The sequence below is a fragment of the Symsagittifera roscoffensis genome, chromosome 7, assembly GCF_963678635.1.
Source record: "Symsagittifera roscoffensis chromosome 7, txSymRosc1.1, whole genome shotgun sequence".
Classification (NCBI taxonomy): Eukaryota; Metazoa; Xenacoelomorpha; order Acoela; family Convolutidae; genus Symsagittifera; species Symsagittifera roscoffensis.
This window is the reverse complement of record NC_087068.1, coordinates 22,359,229-22,376,168: the sequence shown is the minus strand read 5'-3', so window position 1 is coordinate 22,376,168 and position 16,940 is coordinate 22,359,229. Positions and strand designations below refer to the sequence as shown.

Genomic DNA, 16,940 nt, shown 5'->3' with positions numbered 1-16,940 from the left:
CACAAACGAAGTAAGCCTGTCTGAGTTCTTTCTCGAGAACCCGTCCATTACGCTCGAGTTCACCCAAGGCGTTGTATCACGTTTACACACCGCCTATTAGTAGTACGCTTAAGACTGCTTTACATGGCTTAATTTTATTTTTGCAGCCGTTTACTATCAGCTCATCTTCAGTGTTTGGCGTCTCTCAAATTTCCCTTGACGTTTGCAATAAATCTGTTTTGAGCATAGCTGATTCCCTCTTTGCAGAGCTTTACAAATCATACAAACAGGAATCTTGGACACATGTCAACGGGCGCTCTGTCAAGTGGATTTCAGAGGTTCCATACTCATATGGAAGCGTTCGCCACCCGCCCAACAACTCTTGGTCACCACAGTTGTTGTTGTTAAAGACCTTGTTGGAGAAAGAACTCAAAGTTTCCTTCAACAGTGTCCTCATCAACATTTATTGTTCCCTCGAAGAGGTAATATCACAAAATACCGTCATAACAATTAGATAACATAGAAAATGTACTTTGCCTATCAGTATTTTTAGGGAGTTGGATTTCACGCTGACAACGAACGTGGTATTCCTGATTATCCAACCATTGCCAGCGTATCCCTTGGAGCCACCCGACGCTTTGCAATGAAAAGAAACGGGACCACGCGCTCTGAAGTTTCTGTTTTGTTGCCACATGGTAGCGTTTTTACCATGCTCGGAGCTTGCCAGAAAGACTGGAAGCACAGCATCTTGAGAGGATCCACTGCACCCGATGGATCGTTTGAGAAATGGAATGGCGTCCGTTTAAATTTGACGTTCCGTAATCAGTTTGACGCTGAACGTTGAAGTTTTATGTCATTTTTATTACTTGCCGGTTTTTGAAGGTTGAATTTGAACTTGATTTCGTGGAATACTTAACTGATATCTTTACCTGATTGAAGTTTTGTTCATGAATACCAACATTGGTACATTTTTCAGATCTGTGTCATGTCTTTGCAAGTATTTTTTTTGTTTTTTGGATTTGTTTTTCGGATTGTTTTACTGCTACATACTGTCAATTCTGAGACTGCTTCACAATTTCTCAATATAATAAGACTAATAGCTTTTTTTCATTTTAGCTCTTTCTTGTAAGTATATGTGTAAGTACGATTTTTAGTTATTCCGGAGACCCATATGAGTCTACATGCCAATTTATACGATTGGCCGATTGAAACGACAGGAGGCGTTTTGCTACACATACAAACACAATCTTTTGTATTTTATTATAGCTATAGAAATTGATCTACAATGCGTAAGTACGACATTTAGTTCTACGATTGTTATTTCAGGTCCTTTGTCAATATTTCAGGCTCTTTGTCAATATAGCAAAATTTTGGTGTACATATGTGTTAGTAAGATTTTTAGTTCTACAACGTTTATTCAGGCTCTTTGTCGATATAGCAAAATATTGGTGTATACATGTGTTAGTACGATTTTAGCTCTAGAATTGTTATTTCAGGCTCTTCGTCAATATAGCAATATTTTAGCGTATACATATGTTAGTACCATTTTTAGTTCTCGAACTGTTATTTTATGATCTATGTCAATATATCAAAATTTTAGTGTATACATGTGTTATTACGATTTTTAGTTCTCGAACTGTTATTTCATGATCTTTGTCAATATATCAAAATTTTATTGTATACATGTGTTAGTACCATTTTTAGTTCTCGAACTGTTATTCCATGATCTTTGTCAATATAGCAAAATTTTGGTGTATACATGTGTTAGTACGATTTTTAGCTCTGGAACTGTTATTCCATGATCTTTGTCAATATAGCAAAAATTTGACGTATACATGTGTTAGTACGATTTTTAGCTCTCGAACTGTTATTTCATGATCTTTGCCAATATAGCAAAATTTTGGTGTATACATATGTTCGTACGATTTTTAGCTCACGAACTGTTATTTCAGGCCCTTTGTCAATATAGTAAATTTTTGGTGTATTCATGTGTTAGTACGATTTTTAGTTCTAGAAGTGTTATTTTATGATCTTCGTTGATATATCAAAAATTTAACCTATACATGTGTTAGTACGATTTTTAGTTCTAGAACTGTTATTTCAGGCTCTTTCTCGATATAGCAAAATTTTGGTGTATACATGTATGAGTACGATTTTTTGTTCTAGAACTGTTATTCTTCAATTATTAGTTGTTCAAGTTGTTTGGTTTTTGCTTCAGTTTCTATGCCTTCGGTGTATTGCGCGTAGCGCCTATGTTTTGATAAGCCAATAAAAGTTTTGTTTTCAATATTTTATGACTAACAATCCTTGATGGTACTTAGGACAATGGCTTGCTTTGGTTTCCAAACTTTTTTTTTTCATTATGTAGGAAAATACAACTAACTGCATAAGTTTTGACATTAACAGTTCTTTTGGCTTAAAATAATCAATTTTCAAAAAACGTACAAACACGAATTTCTGAAAAATTTGACCTTCCCTTTTTTTCCTTCTAATTGGCGCACGATACGTCATTATTGGCTCAAAATTTTCAGTATCTCAAGTCAGTTTCCGTTTCCTTGTTCATTGAAATTTCGGTCGGCTCTGTTTGTTCATTGGTCCATAGTACAGTTACCTGCAGATTTTGTAAATTAAACAAAAACTTAATCTTTTTTAATAACGTTTTTATGAGATACGGTTCTTTTTTCATACCAAAACTTTAGCCAAACAGATATATTTGAATCCGTATTATTTGTAGGTGCTTACAATGCAGTTGGAAATACAATCAATCAGTGCGTACGACTCCACCCAGGACAAAAACATAACTCTATCCGACATTTGCTTCAAACCACTTTCACCTTACAACACAAACTGCTCCATAACATCGCCTCTCGAATATTTCCAGAACAGCTTCGACAACCTTAACAAGACTGTGTTTCCATGGTTTCAGACAGATTACCATGATCATTTGTTGAAGTGTGTAGTTGGCCCTGAGAATACGGACGATACTACGCCTCTGCATATGAGTTGTTTAGCCAGTTGGGGTGGTCCTATTGATCCCTGGGTTGCGTTGGGAGATTATAAGAGTAAGCCAGATCCGTTATTTCCCGTTATACCCGCAATTGATTTTTTGTAAAATATTGTGGCTAAAGCATAAATAATGTGCTTGCTCAAATATGAGCACTGCCCGACCTCGAGAACGATCACTTAGATTGAAGCATTTCAGATGCTGAGGAGGGATGATGAAAAATAAGTCTGTTGTTTTTCTGATTTCTTGCGTTCATTGATTCTTTTCGAATTATCAATTGACTGGTATCTGATAATCATCACTGTATCAAAACGTTTTTTTTTCAGACAATGACTACGTGAGTGCGAATGTGTTTGTGTTGACCTTCATAGTGAATATGTACAATGAAGAGGCCAAGAACCACGACGCGGAAGTGTGGGAAGTAGAGTGAGTGCTAAACTTCGTTTTATGACTTTTACCAATTCCTTGTACAGTCATTGAAAATTTTCCCCGTAAATAAAACTTTGTTCACAGAATGGGCGAAATGGTAATCACATTTTCCCTCTTTACACTTGCGAAGCGAGTGTATTATTACGAACCTTCTTTTTTTTCAACCTAAGTCTCAAGTATTGGTGCCACTTTTGGGGCACCTTCAGGTTTTTCATAGCCTGGGCTTTGACATTCGAATAGTAATAAGTTAACACATTTGATGCATTTTTAATTCATAAGATGAATCGAAAGAAAGGATTTATTTCAAACAACATAGAAATCATGAAACCTTTACATGCAGTTTGTTACATGCAAAGTTAGTGTGAATGCCTTCAGTCGGTTATAATCCAAATTATTGCTTGCAAAATTGAGTCTATTTGTATTTGGTGCTACTTTTGCTGAATCGCGTTGGCAATTTATTAGCATATGTAGCTACTTTATTCGTGATTAGTGTTTGTCGGTTATTAAAATTGAGTGGCTAGTGCGTGAGGCTCAAAAGCTAGTTTGAGCCTCAAAAGAAAGTAGGTCGCAGATCGGACCCTAGAACTAGCCGATTCTTAGCTAATGCGAGGCTTAGTTTACTTTTTCTTATTTCACTTGATAGCTGCTTTTTGGTAGTGTTCTCGCAAGTGTTTGCGAAGCACAGCTTCGCTTCTGTGTTAATTGTTCCGTAATGAAATAAGACATATTAAATATCAAAAAATCTGGACTCGTTCATATCCTAGTCCTTTCTTTTGAAAATACTGCAACAGACAATTTTTAAATATGTAAGCGTTTTAAATTCCCGTCATTTTTGCGCAAGCAAAGCTTGTGTTATAGTATGAACTCTCTTTTTTCCAAAGTAAATCGCAAATATTGTTGCGACGCAAATATTGTTGCGACAAAATGTGTTCATTTTAAAAGTGTTCATTTTGATCCAGCTATTAAGTACAGCCAATGCTAAGGATATTAACACAGACTATCATATTACAAATAGCACTTTAGCTTCATGGTATCATGGATGTGTAGCGTAGAGGTAGGTAAGGAGACCAACCACAAAATAAGAGGGTTCAAACCTGGGCAGGGTCGGATGTTTTTAATGATCTTTTTCGTATACCAGTTAAAATGCGTCCGCTCTATAAATTGAGGCATGTTGGTTGGTAATTTTTTTTTCAAATTGACCGGTACTGCTAATGCGTCATAATTGGCTAGCGTCACTTAGCAATTATGTAGACTCATAATTGGCGTGCGTCAGTTAAGAATTTTTGTAGACTCGAAGTTTTACTCATTCAGTTTTTCCCAGTAGCGTTATCGGTCATATTTTTGCTTGTGTATGCGAAGTGCAACTTGGCCTCTGTGTCGAAGTGTACTTTCTAAGAGTAATGATTGTAGTGAGTACTCTTATATAGGTGTAGCTGATTTTTTTGTATTCAGGGAAAAGTCTTAAAAATTTGTTCACGCTCAATTTTGATTTTTCGCGGTTTGAGTCGTGATTTCTTTTCAAGTTCAATATATTTCCATTGTTAAAAGGAAGGCGAACTCCACTATCAAACAGCAAAATGTCATGGAAAACGTGATCAACTTCTGATTTCGAAAATGGGAATTATTTATCAGATTTCCCAACGAAATAAAAGTTTTACGTATTGATCCAATTTTCTCAAATTGGGTTAATTTTAACAAAAAAGTGTCCATCATAAATTGTTCTATAACTTCAAAGAGCTTTAAGACCATCTATTTTTTCTTCGAAATTCAAAACTTGAAGGTTTTTGATAAAAAGCAAGGCAGTTTTGTTTCAGTTTCATTGTGTTCATTACTCTTTTCCAACTGTCAGTTGGCTATGTTGTAATTTGTTTTTTCGAGATCTTGAAATTTGATTTTTGGGCTTAATAGGTTTCGGTCTATTTTGTATCTACTTAGTGTCTCCAGATTGCAATGTTGATGAGCGAAAAACGTTTTGTGTGCGTGTGTTTGTGTTTATAAAGGGAGGAGACTTAAACAAATTTTTAGTTTCAAATGTTTTTGAATTTTTTTTTGGCCTGAAGGGTTTCTGAAGTCTTTGTGACCTCTTGGAGAGTTTTCTTCAAGTCTGGGCGGCTTTTTTTCAAAATTATTTTCATAGATTTGGATAGATCTAGTTGTATGTATAATTATTACGCTTGTAGTTAGCAAGCGTTATCAAATCGGAATATATACTTTTTTCGGGTAAACGACTTGTTTAACAGAATAGAATCACTTGGTCTTTTGGTTCAAATTGAAGTGAAAATTCTAGGCGTCTACGGCACACTTAGTCTGGAGGTAACGAATACGCCTAGGACGGCAGAGTTTCTGGGTTCGAATCTGACCAGGACCTGTTTCTTTTTCAACGGCAAATGTTATTCGAAAATTGTCGGCTTATTATTTGTCTGCTTATGTTTTTTCGGCTTAGTTGCGTCATCGTAGAATTTTTTTTCTGTATGCGGTTTTTTTGTTGTTATTGCTTTTTATGTTTTCATTTACTGCTGCCGATTGTAATGCGACTAGCCTTGGCTTTGTATAATATGTTTTAAAATATTTTTTTTCCTGAAAAAATTATTTTCGGCCTAATTCGTTTCGGTTCATATTTTATCGGCTTACTTGCCTAATTTCAGTTCGTTCCAGGGAAGAATAATTTGTATGTTTTCCTTCAGATCGCACAAAACGTTAAAAATCTTAGGTTCGAAGTTATAGTTTTTCATGGCAGTAATTTTTTTCGCTAAAAATTGTTTTTGAGTTTTCATTTAAAGCCGTTGAATGTGTTTCTGGACGTATTTTTTGCGAATAGATCAGCGATTTTTTTGGACTTAATGGTTGTCTTTTAATCTCTGAGGGCAGAACGAATTGTTTTCTAATAAGACCAAATTTTTGAATGCTTGAAATTAACACAACTTGGATCTTTTTAAAAAAGTAAATCAGAGAGTTTTGTTTAAGTTTTTTTTAATCTTGCGGTCAGATCAGCAAGGGTATTGCAATCGGGTACTAGACTTTATCCCGTAATTAACTTTGTTCACTGAATGGTCAAATTTAGAAATGGTTAATTCACTCAAGTACCAACAATATAGGGCTGTTCCTGGTCCCTTCTTTCAGAAATACTGCAGCATACACATTTTGAGCATGTAAGTATTTTAAATAGCCGTCGTCCTGTTCCAAGTTTGCTTTTATGTTTGTTGTAATTAACCAACTCGATTTAGTATTTAGCCCTTTTTTCGGCTTAATGGTTTCGGCCTGTTTACGCTTGCTTAGTTTTTTTTTCAAGTTAAGTCGTATTTGTTGGTGCCTTTTGGGGCATCTTTACAGCTTTTTGATAGCATGTGCTTTGACATTCAAATAGTAACATTTAACAGCGTTCGTTACCTTTTGATTCATCAAATGAACTGACAAAAGCCATTTGTTTCAAGCAATTTTTTCTAACTCAATATATTGAATTTTTTGATATGCATAATTTATACATAATGTGGCTTTATGTTTTGCGATTTGTTAAATGCAAAATTGCGTGGATGCCTTCTGTTTATTATATTCAAAATTACATGCAAATCCCCCCAAATGCAAACTGCTTTTGGGGGGATTTTAAGCATCCGTGGCTGAGTGGTTAGTGCGTGAGGCTCAAAATCTCTTAATTGCAGTAGGTGGCAGATCGAATCCTAGAACTAGATATTTTGCTAATTCGATGCTTATTTCTATTTTTTTGTATTTCACTTGATAGAGCTGTTTTTGGTCGTGTTCTCGCGAATGTTTGCGAAGCTCAGCTTTGCCTCTGTGGTTAAATAGGCTTAGTGACCTCACATTGCGTATATTGAAAGCGAAAAATGTTTTATGTGCGTGTTTTGGGGGAGAGGGGGACTTGAATTTTATTTATTTATAAATAAAATTTTTATTGGCTCAAGATCTGCGTGTATGTCAAATTCTTCTGTTTCAAAACCAAAGAACCTGTGAACCTCAATTTATATCCCGAATTTATGTATTTGAGGAGATGGTGATGGTTCGTTTGTGAATTAGATTAGATGAGAATTAATGAACTTTTTAGAGAAAAGTATAAGTCTTTGATTTTTCGAGGAATAATTAATAATTCGTTGTAACTTTCTCGACTAATTTTGTTTCAGGTTTCTAAACTACCTTAAGAATTATCAGAGCAGTCAAATTTATCTCAAGTATCAGGCTCAAAGATCAGTTCAGGATGAACTTAATCGAGAGAGTCAAGCCGACATTCTCACAGTTGGTATTACGCTCGAGTTCACCCAAGGCGTTGTATCACGTTTACACACCGCCTATTAGTAGTGCGCTTAAGACTGCTTTACATGGCTTAATTTTATTTTTGCAGCCGTTTACTATCAGCTCATCTTCAGTGTTTGGCGTCTCTCAAATTTCCCTTGACGTTTGCAATAAATCTGTTTTGAGCATAGCTGATTCCCTCTTTGCAGAGCTTTACAAATCATACAAACAGGAATCTTGGACAAATGTCAACGGGCGCTCTGTCAAGTGGATTTCAGAGGTTCCATACTCATATGGAAGCGTTCGCCACCCGCCCAACAACTCTTGGTCACCACAGTTGTTGTTGTTAAAGACCTTGTTGGAGAAAGAACTCAAAGTTTCCTTCAACAGTGTCCTCATCAACATTTATTGTTCCCTCGAAGAGGTAATATCACAAAATACCGTCATAACAATTAGATAACATAGAAAATGTACTTTGCCTATCAGTATTTTTAGGGAGTTGGATTTCACGCTGACAACGAACGTGGTATTCCTGATTATCCAACCATTGCCAGCGTATCCCTTGGAGCCACCCGACGCTTTGCAATGAAAAGAAACGGGACCACGCGCTCTGAAGTTTCTGTTTTGTTGCCACATGGTAGCGTTTTTACCATGCTCGGAGCTTGCCAGAAAGACTGGAAGCACAGCATCTTGAGAGGATCCACTGCACCCGATGGATCGTTTGAGAAATGGAATGGCGTCCGTTTAAATTTGACGTTCCGTAATCAGTTTGACGCTGAACGTTGAAGTTTTATGTCATTTTTATTACTTGCCGGTTTTTGAAGGTTGAATTTGAACTTGATTTCGTGGAATACTTAACTGATATCTTTACCTGATTGAAGTTTTGTTCATGAATACCAACAATGGTACATTTTTCAGATCTGTGTCATGTCTTTGCAAGTATTTTTTTTGTTTTTTGGATTTGTTTTTCGGATTGTTTTACTGCTACATACTGTCAATTCTGAGACTGCTTCACAATTTCTCAATATAATAAGACTAATAGCTTTTTTTCATTTTAGCTCTTTCTTGTAAGTATATGTGTAAGTACGATTTTTAGTTATTCCGGAGACCCATATGAGTCTACATGCCAATTTATACGATTGGCCGATTGAAACGACAGGAGGCGTTTTGCTACACATACAAACACAATCTTTTGTATTTTATTATAGCTATAGAAATTGGTCTACAATGCGTAAGTACGACATTTAGTTCTACGATTGTTATTTCAGGTCCTTTGTCAATATTTCAGGCTCTTTGTCAATATAGCAAAATTTTGGTGTACATATGTGTTAGTAAGATTTTTAGTTCTACAACGTTTATTCAGGCTCTTTGTCGATATAGCAAAATATTGGTGTATACATGTGTTAGTACGATTTTAGCTCTAGAATTGTTATTTCAGGCTCTTCGTCAATATAGCAATATTTTAGCGTATACATATGTTAGTACCATTTTTAGTTCTCGAACTGTTATTTTATGATCTATGTCAATATATCAAAATTTTAGTGTATACATGTGTTATTACGATTTTTAGTTCTCGAACTGTTATTTCATGATCTTTGTCAATATATCAAAATTTTATTGTATACATGTGTTAGTACCATTTTTAGTTCTCGAACTGTTATTCCATGATCTTTGTCAATATAGCAAAATTTTGACGTATACATGTGTTAGTACGATTTTTAGCTCTCGAACTGTTATTTCATGATCTTTGCCAATATAGCAAAATTTTGGTGTATACATATGTTCGTACGATTTTTAGCTCACGAACTGTTATTTCAGGCCCTTTGTCAATATAGTAAAATTTTGGTGTATTCATGTCTTAGTACGATTTTTAGTTCTAGAAGTGTTATTTTATGATCTTCGTTGATATATCAAAAATTTAACCTATACATGTGTTAGTACGATTTTTAGTTCTAGAACTGTTATTTCAGGCTCTTTCTCGATATAGCAAAATTTTGGTGTATACATGTATGAGTACGATTTTTTGTTCTAGAACTGTTATTCTTCAATTATTAGTTGTTCAAGTTGTTTGGTTTTTGCTTCAGTTTCTATGCCTTCGGTGTATTGCGCGTAGCGCCTATGTTTTGATAAGCCAATAAAAGTTTTGTTTTCAATATTTTATGACTAACAATCCTTGATGGTACTTAGGACAATGGCTTGCTTTGGTTTCCAAACTTTTTTTTTTTTTCATTATGTAGGAAAATACAACTAACTGCATAAGTTTTGACATTAACAGTTCTTTTGGCTTAAAATAATCAATTTTCAAAAAACGTACAAACACGAATTTCTGAAAAATTTGACCTTCCCTTTTTTTCCTTCTAATTGGCGCACGATACGTCATTATTGGCTCAAAATTTTCAGTATCTCAAGTCAGTTTCCGTTTCCTTGTTCATTGAAATTTCGGTCGGCTCTGTTTGTTCATTGGTCCATAGTACAGTTACCTGCAGATTTTGTAAATTAAACAAAAACTTTATCTTTTTTAATAACGTTTTTATGAGATACGGTTCTTTTTTCATACCAATACTTTAGCCAAACAGATATATTTGAATCCGTATTATTTGTAGGTGCTTACAATGCAGTTGGAGATACAATCAATCAGTGCGTACGACTCCACCCAGGACAAAAACATAACTCTATCCGACATTTGCTTCAAACCACTTTCACCTTACAACACAAACTGCTCCATAACATCGCCTCTCGAATATTTCCAGAACAGCTTCGACAACCTTAACAAGACTGTGTTGCCATGGTTTCAGACAGATTACCATGATCATTTGTTGAAGTGTGTAGTTGGCCCTGAGAATACGGACGATACTACGCCTCTGCATATGAGTTGTTTAGCCAGTTGGGGTGGTCCTATTGATCCCTGGGTTGCGTTGGGAGATTATAAGAGTAAGCCAGATCCGTTATTTCCCGTTATACCCGCAATTGATTTTTTGTAAAATATTGTGGCTAAAGCATAAATAATGTGCTTGCTCAAATATGAGCACTGCCCGACCTCGAGAACGATCACTTAGATTGAAGCATTTCAGATGCTGAGGAGGGATGATGAAAAATAAGTCTGTTGTTTTTCTGATTTCTTGCGTTCATTGATTCTTTTCGAATTATCAATTGACTGGTATCTGATAATCATCACTGTATCAAAACGTTTTTTTTTCAGACAATGACTACGTGAGTGCGAATGTGTTTGTGTTGACCTTCATAGTGAATATGTACAATGAAGAGGCCAAGAACCACGACGCGGAAGTGTGGGAAGTAGAGTGAGTGCTAAACTTCGTTTTATGACTTTTACCAATTCCTTGTACAGTCATTGAAAATTTTCCCCGTAAATAAAACTTTGTTCACAGAATGGGCGAAATGGTAATCACATTTTCCCTCTTTACACTTGCGAAGCGAGTGTATTATTACGAACCTTCTTTTTTTTCAACCTAAGTCTCAAGTATTGGTGCCACTTTTGGGGCACCTTCAGGTTTTTCATAGCCTGGGCTTTGACATTCGAATAGTAATAAGTTAACACATTTGATGCATTTTTAATTCATAAGATGAATCGAAAGAAAGGATTTATTTCAAACAACATAGAAATCATGAAACCTTTACATGCAGTTTGTTACATGCAAAGTTAGTGTGAATGCCTTCAGTCGGTTATAATCCAAATTATTGCTTGCAAAATTGAGTCTATTTGTATTTGGTGCTACTTTTGCTGAATCGCGTTGGCAATTTATTAGCATATGTAGCTACTTTATTCGTGATTAGTGTTTGTCGGTTATTAAAATTGAGTGGCTAGTGCGTGAGGCTCAAAAGCTAGTTTGAGCCTCAAAAGAAAGTAGGTCGCAGATCGGACCCTAGAACTAGCCGATTCTTAGCTAATGCGAGGCTTAGTTTACTTTTTCTTATTTCACTTGATAGCTGCTTTTTGGTAGTGTTCTCGCAAGTGTTTGCGAAGCACAGCTTCGCTTCTGTGTTAATTGTTCCGTAATGAAATAAGACATATTAAATATCAAAAAATCTGGACTCGTTCATATCCTAGTCCTTTCTTTTGAAAATACTGCAACAGACAATTTTTAAATATGTAAGCGTTTTAAATTCCCGTCATTTTTGCGCAAGCAAAGCTTGTGTTATAGTATGAACTCTCTTTTTTCCAAAGTAAATCGCAAATATTGTTGCGACGCAAATATTGTTGCGACAAAATGTGTTCATTTTAAAAGTGTTCATTTTGATCCAGCTATTAAGTACAGCCAATGCTAAGGATATTAACACAGACTATCATATTACAAATAGCACTTTAGCTTCATGGTATCATGGATGTGTAGCGTAGAGGTAGGTAAGGAGACCAACCACAAAATAAGAGGGTTCAAACCTGGGCAGGGTCGGATGTTTTTAATGATCTTTTTCGTATACCAGTTAAAATGCGTCCGCTCTATAAATTGAGGCATGTTGGTTGGTAATTTTTTTTTCAAATTGACCGGTACTGCTAATGCGTCATAATTGGCTAGCGTCACTTAGCAATTATGTAGACTCATAATTGGCGTGCGTCAGTTAAGAATTTTTGTAGACTCGAAGTTTTGCTCATTCAGTTTTTCCCAGTAGCGTTATCGGTCATATTTTTGCTTGTGTATGCGAAGTGCAACTTGGCCTCTGTGTCGAAGTGTACTTTCTAAGAGTAATGATTGTAGTGAGTACTCTTATATAGGTGTAGCTGATTTTTTTGTATTCAGGGAAAAGTCTTAAAAATTTGTTCACGCTCAATTTTGATTTTTCGCGGTTTGAGTCGTGATTTCTTTTCAAGTTCAATATATTTCCATTGTTAAAAGGAAGGCGAACTCCACTATCAAACAGCAAAATGTCATGGAAAACGTGATCAACTTCTGATTTCGAAAATGGGAATTATTTATCAGATTTCCCAACGAAATAAAAGTTTTACGTATTGATCCAATTTTCTCAAATTGGGTTAATTTTAACAAAAAAGTGTCCATCATAAATTGTTCTATAACTTCAAAGAGCTTTAAGACCATCTATTTTTTCTTCGAAATTCAAAACTTGAAGGTTTTTGATAAAAAGCAAGGCAGTTTTGTTTCAGTTTCATTGTGTTCATTACTCTTTTCCAACTGTCAGTTGGCTATGTTGTAATTTGTTTTTTCGAGATCTTGAAATTTGATTTTTGGGCTTAATAGGTTTCGGTCTATTTTGTATCTACTTAGTGTCTCCAGATTGCAATGTTGATGAGCGAAAAACGTTTTGTGTGCGTGTGTTTGTGTTTATAAAGGGAGGAGACTTAAACAAATTTTTAGTTTCAAATGTTTTTGAATTTTTTTTTGGCCTGAAGGGTTTCTGAAGTCTTTGTGACCTCTTGGAGAGTTTTCTTCAAGTCTGGGCGGCTTTTTTTCAAAATTATTTTCATAGATTTGGATAGATCTAGTTGTATGTATAATTATTACGCTTGTAGTTAGCAAGCGTTATCAAATCGGAATATATACTTTTTTCGGGTAAACGACTTGTTTAACAGAATAGAATCACTTGGTCTTTTGGTTCAAATTGAAGTGAAAATTCTAGGCGTCTACGGCACACTTAGTCTGGAGGTAACGAATACGCCTAGGACGGCAGAGTTTCTGGGTTCGAATCTGACCAGGACCTGTTTCTTTTTCAACGGCAAATGTTATTCGAAAATTGTCGGCTTATTATTTGTCTGCTTATGTTTTTTCGGCTTAGTTGCGTCATCGTAGAATTTTTTTTCTGTATGCGGTTTTTTGTTGTTATTGCTTTTTATGTTTTCATTTACTGCTGCCGATTGTAATGCGACTAGCCTTGGCTTTGTATAATATGTTTTAAAATATTTTTTTTCCTGAAAAAATTATTTTCGGCCTAATTCGTTTCGGTTCATATTTTATCGGCTTACTTGCCTAATTTCAGTTCGTTCCAGGGAAGAATAATTTGTATGTTTTCCTTCAGATCGCACAAAACGTTAAAAATCTTAGGTTCGAAGTTATAGTTTTTCATGGCAGTAATTTTTTTCGCTAAAAATTGTTTTTGAGTTTTCATTTAAAGCCGTTGAATGTGTTTCGGGACGTATTTTTTGCGAATAGATCAGCGATTTTTTTGGACTTAATGGTTGTCTTTTAATCTCTGAGGGCAGAACGAATTGTTTTCTAATAAGACCAAATTTTTGAATGCTTGAAATTAACACAACTTGGATCTTTTTAAAAAAGTAAATCAGAGAGTTTTGTTTAAGTTTTTTTTAATCTTGCGGTCAGATCAGCAAGGGTATTGCAATCGGGTACTAGACTTTATCCCGTAATTAACTTTGTTCACTGAATGGTCAAATTTAGAAATGGTTAATTCACTCAAGTACCAACAATATAGGGCTGTTCCTGGTCCCTTCTTTCAGAAATACTGCAGCATACACATTTTGAGCATGTAAGTATTTTAAATAGCCGTCGTCCTGTTCCAAGTTTGCTTTTATGTTTGTTGTAATTAACCAACTCGATTTAGTATTTAGCCCTTTTTTCGGCTTAATGGTTTCGGCCTGTTTACGCTTGCTTAGTTTTTTTTTCAAGTTAAGTCGTATTTGTTGGTGCCTTTTGGGGCATCTTTACAGCTTTTTGATAGCATGTGCTTTGACATTCAAATAGTAACATTTAACAGCGTTCATTACCTTTTGATTCATCAAATGAACTGACAAAAGCCATTTGTTTCAAGCAACTTTTTCTAACTCAATATATTGAATTTTTTGATATGCATAATTTATACATAATGTGGCTTTATGTTTTGCGATTTGTTACATGCAAAATTGCGTGGATGCCTTCTGTTTATTATATTCAAAATTACATGCAAATCCCCCCAAATGCAAACTGCTTTTGGGGGGATTTTAAGCATCCGTGGCTGAGTGGTTAGTGCGTGAGGCTCAAAATCTCTTAATTGCAGTAGGTGGCAGATCGAATCCTAGAACTAGATATTTTGCTAATTCGATGCTTATTTCTATTTTTTTTGTATTTCACTTGATAGAGCTGTTTTTGGTCGTGTTCTCGCGAATGTTTGCGAAGCTCAGCTTTGCCTCTGTGGTTAAATAGGCTTAGTGACCTCACATTGCGTATATTGAAAGCGAAAAATGTTTTATGTGCGTGTTTTGGGGGAGAGGGGGACTTGAATTTTATTTATTTATAAATAAAATTTTTATTGGCTCAAGATCTGCGTGTATGTCAAATTCTTCTGTTTCAAAACCAAAGAACCTGTGAACCTCAATTTATATCCCGAATTTATGTATTTGAGGAGATGGTGATGGTTCGTTTGTGAATTAGATTAGATGAGAATTAATGAACTTTTTAGAGAAAAGTATAAGTCTTTGATTTTTCGAGGAATAATTAATAATTCGTTGTAACTTTCTCGACTAATTTTGTTTCAGGTTTCTAAACTACCTTAAGAATTATCAGAGCAGTCAAATTTATCTCAAGTATCAGGCTCAAAGATCAGTTCAGGATGAACTTAATCGAGAGAGTCAAGCCGACATTCTCACAGTTGGTATCTCATATTTCCTGATGTTCGCTTACATCTGCGTTGCACTGGGCAAATACAGCACAGATGGCTTCAAAATGTGGGTGGAGGCTAAAATAACAGTAGGCCTGATGGGTGTTCTAGTCGTGTTAGCGAGTGTTGGTTGTGCAGTCGGTTTGTTCGGATACCTTAGAGTGGCGGCGACGCTGATTATCTTAGAGGTGGTCCCGTTCTTGGTTCTGGCAGTTGGTGTGGACAATATGTTTATCCTGGTCCAGGCTAACCAGGTCAGTTCAAACACAGACTCCCGAAACTTAACATTTTCGTATATGACTCTCTAAAAATTTATTTATTCAGTCTAAAAATTTGTTTTCAGAGTCATGATCATAGTCTTGGGTAATTTAATTTTCAGATTTCCCAGCGAGATCAAAATTGATCCAGTTTTTTAAAATTGGGTCGTTTTTATCAAAAAAGTGTCAATCATAAGTAAATTTCAATTTTTTTTCTTCAAAAAACAAGAGTCAGTATTTGCTGTTATTACTCTTTTCCTAGTGTCTGTTGGCTTTGTAGTTCGTTCCTACAACCACCCCTCTATGGCGTGCGGGTGGGAAGAAACTTCGGCGCCTTGTATGTGTTTTTTATTGACTTGACTTTTTCTTGTTTCGAATCCTTTTTATTAATTGATCATAAATTTTTTTATAGTTTCTTCGCTTTAGAGAGCTGTAAAAAAAGACGCTGAAGAGACTACTCAGGAGAGCATCTGTCGCATCTTCAGCAAAATAGCTCCCAGCATGCTCCTCTCCAGCATATCAGAGACCACTGCCTTCTTACTCGGCTAGTTAACCTTCTTTTCAAAGTTCTGTTTTTTCCAAAGCTGATGTATTGCTGTTTCACGATTTTTTCGAGTAAAGTATGTCTAAAGCTATCAAAAACTGTAAAACATGCTCAGTTGACAATTTTGTTGAATCAGAACTTCGTTGTTTGTAATTTCAACATATGCAACATTTTTGCTATGTTTTACATTAAACTATAGTTTCAGATTTAACAGTTTCGCTGAATGTTTGATATTTCGGATATGATAGAAAAGGTTTTTGAAACGAACCCTTAAGATTTTTTGATGTTTGTTCTAGGTGCCATAACGCCTATGCCAGCTGTGCAGTCGTTCTCTCTGTTTGCAGGAATGGCCATCTTGTTTGGCTTCCTCTTCCAGATCACAGCATTCCTCGCAGTCTACTACTGGGATGCAGCTAGAGAAGCTGTAAGTATTCTCCGCCGTAGGCGAGACTTGCCCAGTTTCATATAATCGTAATCATGTTTCATTATGTTTGTTTGTGCGCAGTGAGATGATTCTTTGAAGTTTCGAAAGCATTCGATTTACCAAGGCATATCTATCGATTTATCAGCGTATCTTTCTTTTAGAATACGTTCACTGTAATATGCAAAAGAAACTTAGTTAAAAATGTTATTACCAGATTTTTCTGGAAAGTAGGTTTGACCTAACAGTAAGTGGAACAAGTGATTTATATTGAAGAATACTTTATCAACGTATCTGTTTTTGTATACGTTCACTGTAATATGCAAAAAAAACGTAGCAGAAAATACAATTTCCAATTTTTTCTTGGAGATAGTTTTGACCTTACAGTAATTGGAACAAGTGATTTATATTGTGGCATACTTTATCAACGTATCTGTTTTTGCATACGTTCACTGTAATATGCAAAAGAAACGTAGTTGAAAATACAATTTCCAATTTTTTCTTGGA

At 35.4% G+C, this 16,940-nt stretch overlaps 2 protein-coding genes across 2 annotated transcripts in view; both read left to right on the top strand.

The window, feature by feature from the left end:
- Positions 1-16,940, top strand: part of LOC134851336 (C-1-tetrahydrofolate synthase, cytoplasmic-like) — a 425,442-nt gene that overhangs the window by 87,466 nt on the left and 321,036 nt on the right. The gene's annotated exons all lie outside the window — the stretch shown is intronic.
- LOC134852160 (NPC intracellular cholesterol transporter 1-like) overlaps positions 1-16,940 on the top strand; it is a 51,722-nt gene that overhangs the window by 11,464 nt on the left and 23,318 nt on the right. The window contains exons 7-11 of the mRNA XM_063868467.1: positions 10,258-10,585; positions 10,854-10,953; positions 15,090-15,465; positions 15,895-16,012; positions 16,309-16,436. Of these exons, the coding sequence (XP_063724537.1) occupies positions 10,258-10,585; positions 10,854-10,953; positions 15,090-15,465; positions 15,895-16,012; positions 16,309-16,436 (1,050 nt within the window). The remainder of the gene's footprint in view (positions 1-10,257; positions 10,586-10,853; positions 10,954-15,089; positions 15,466-15,894; positions 16,013-16,308; positions 16,437-16,940) is intronic.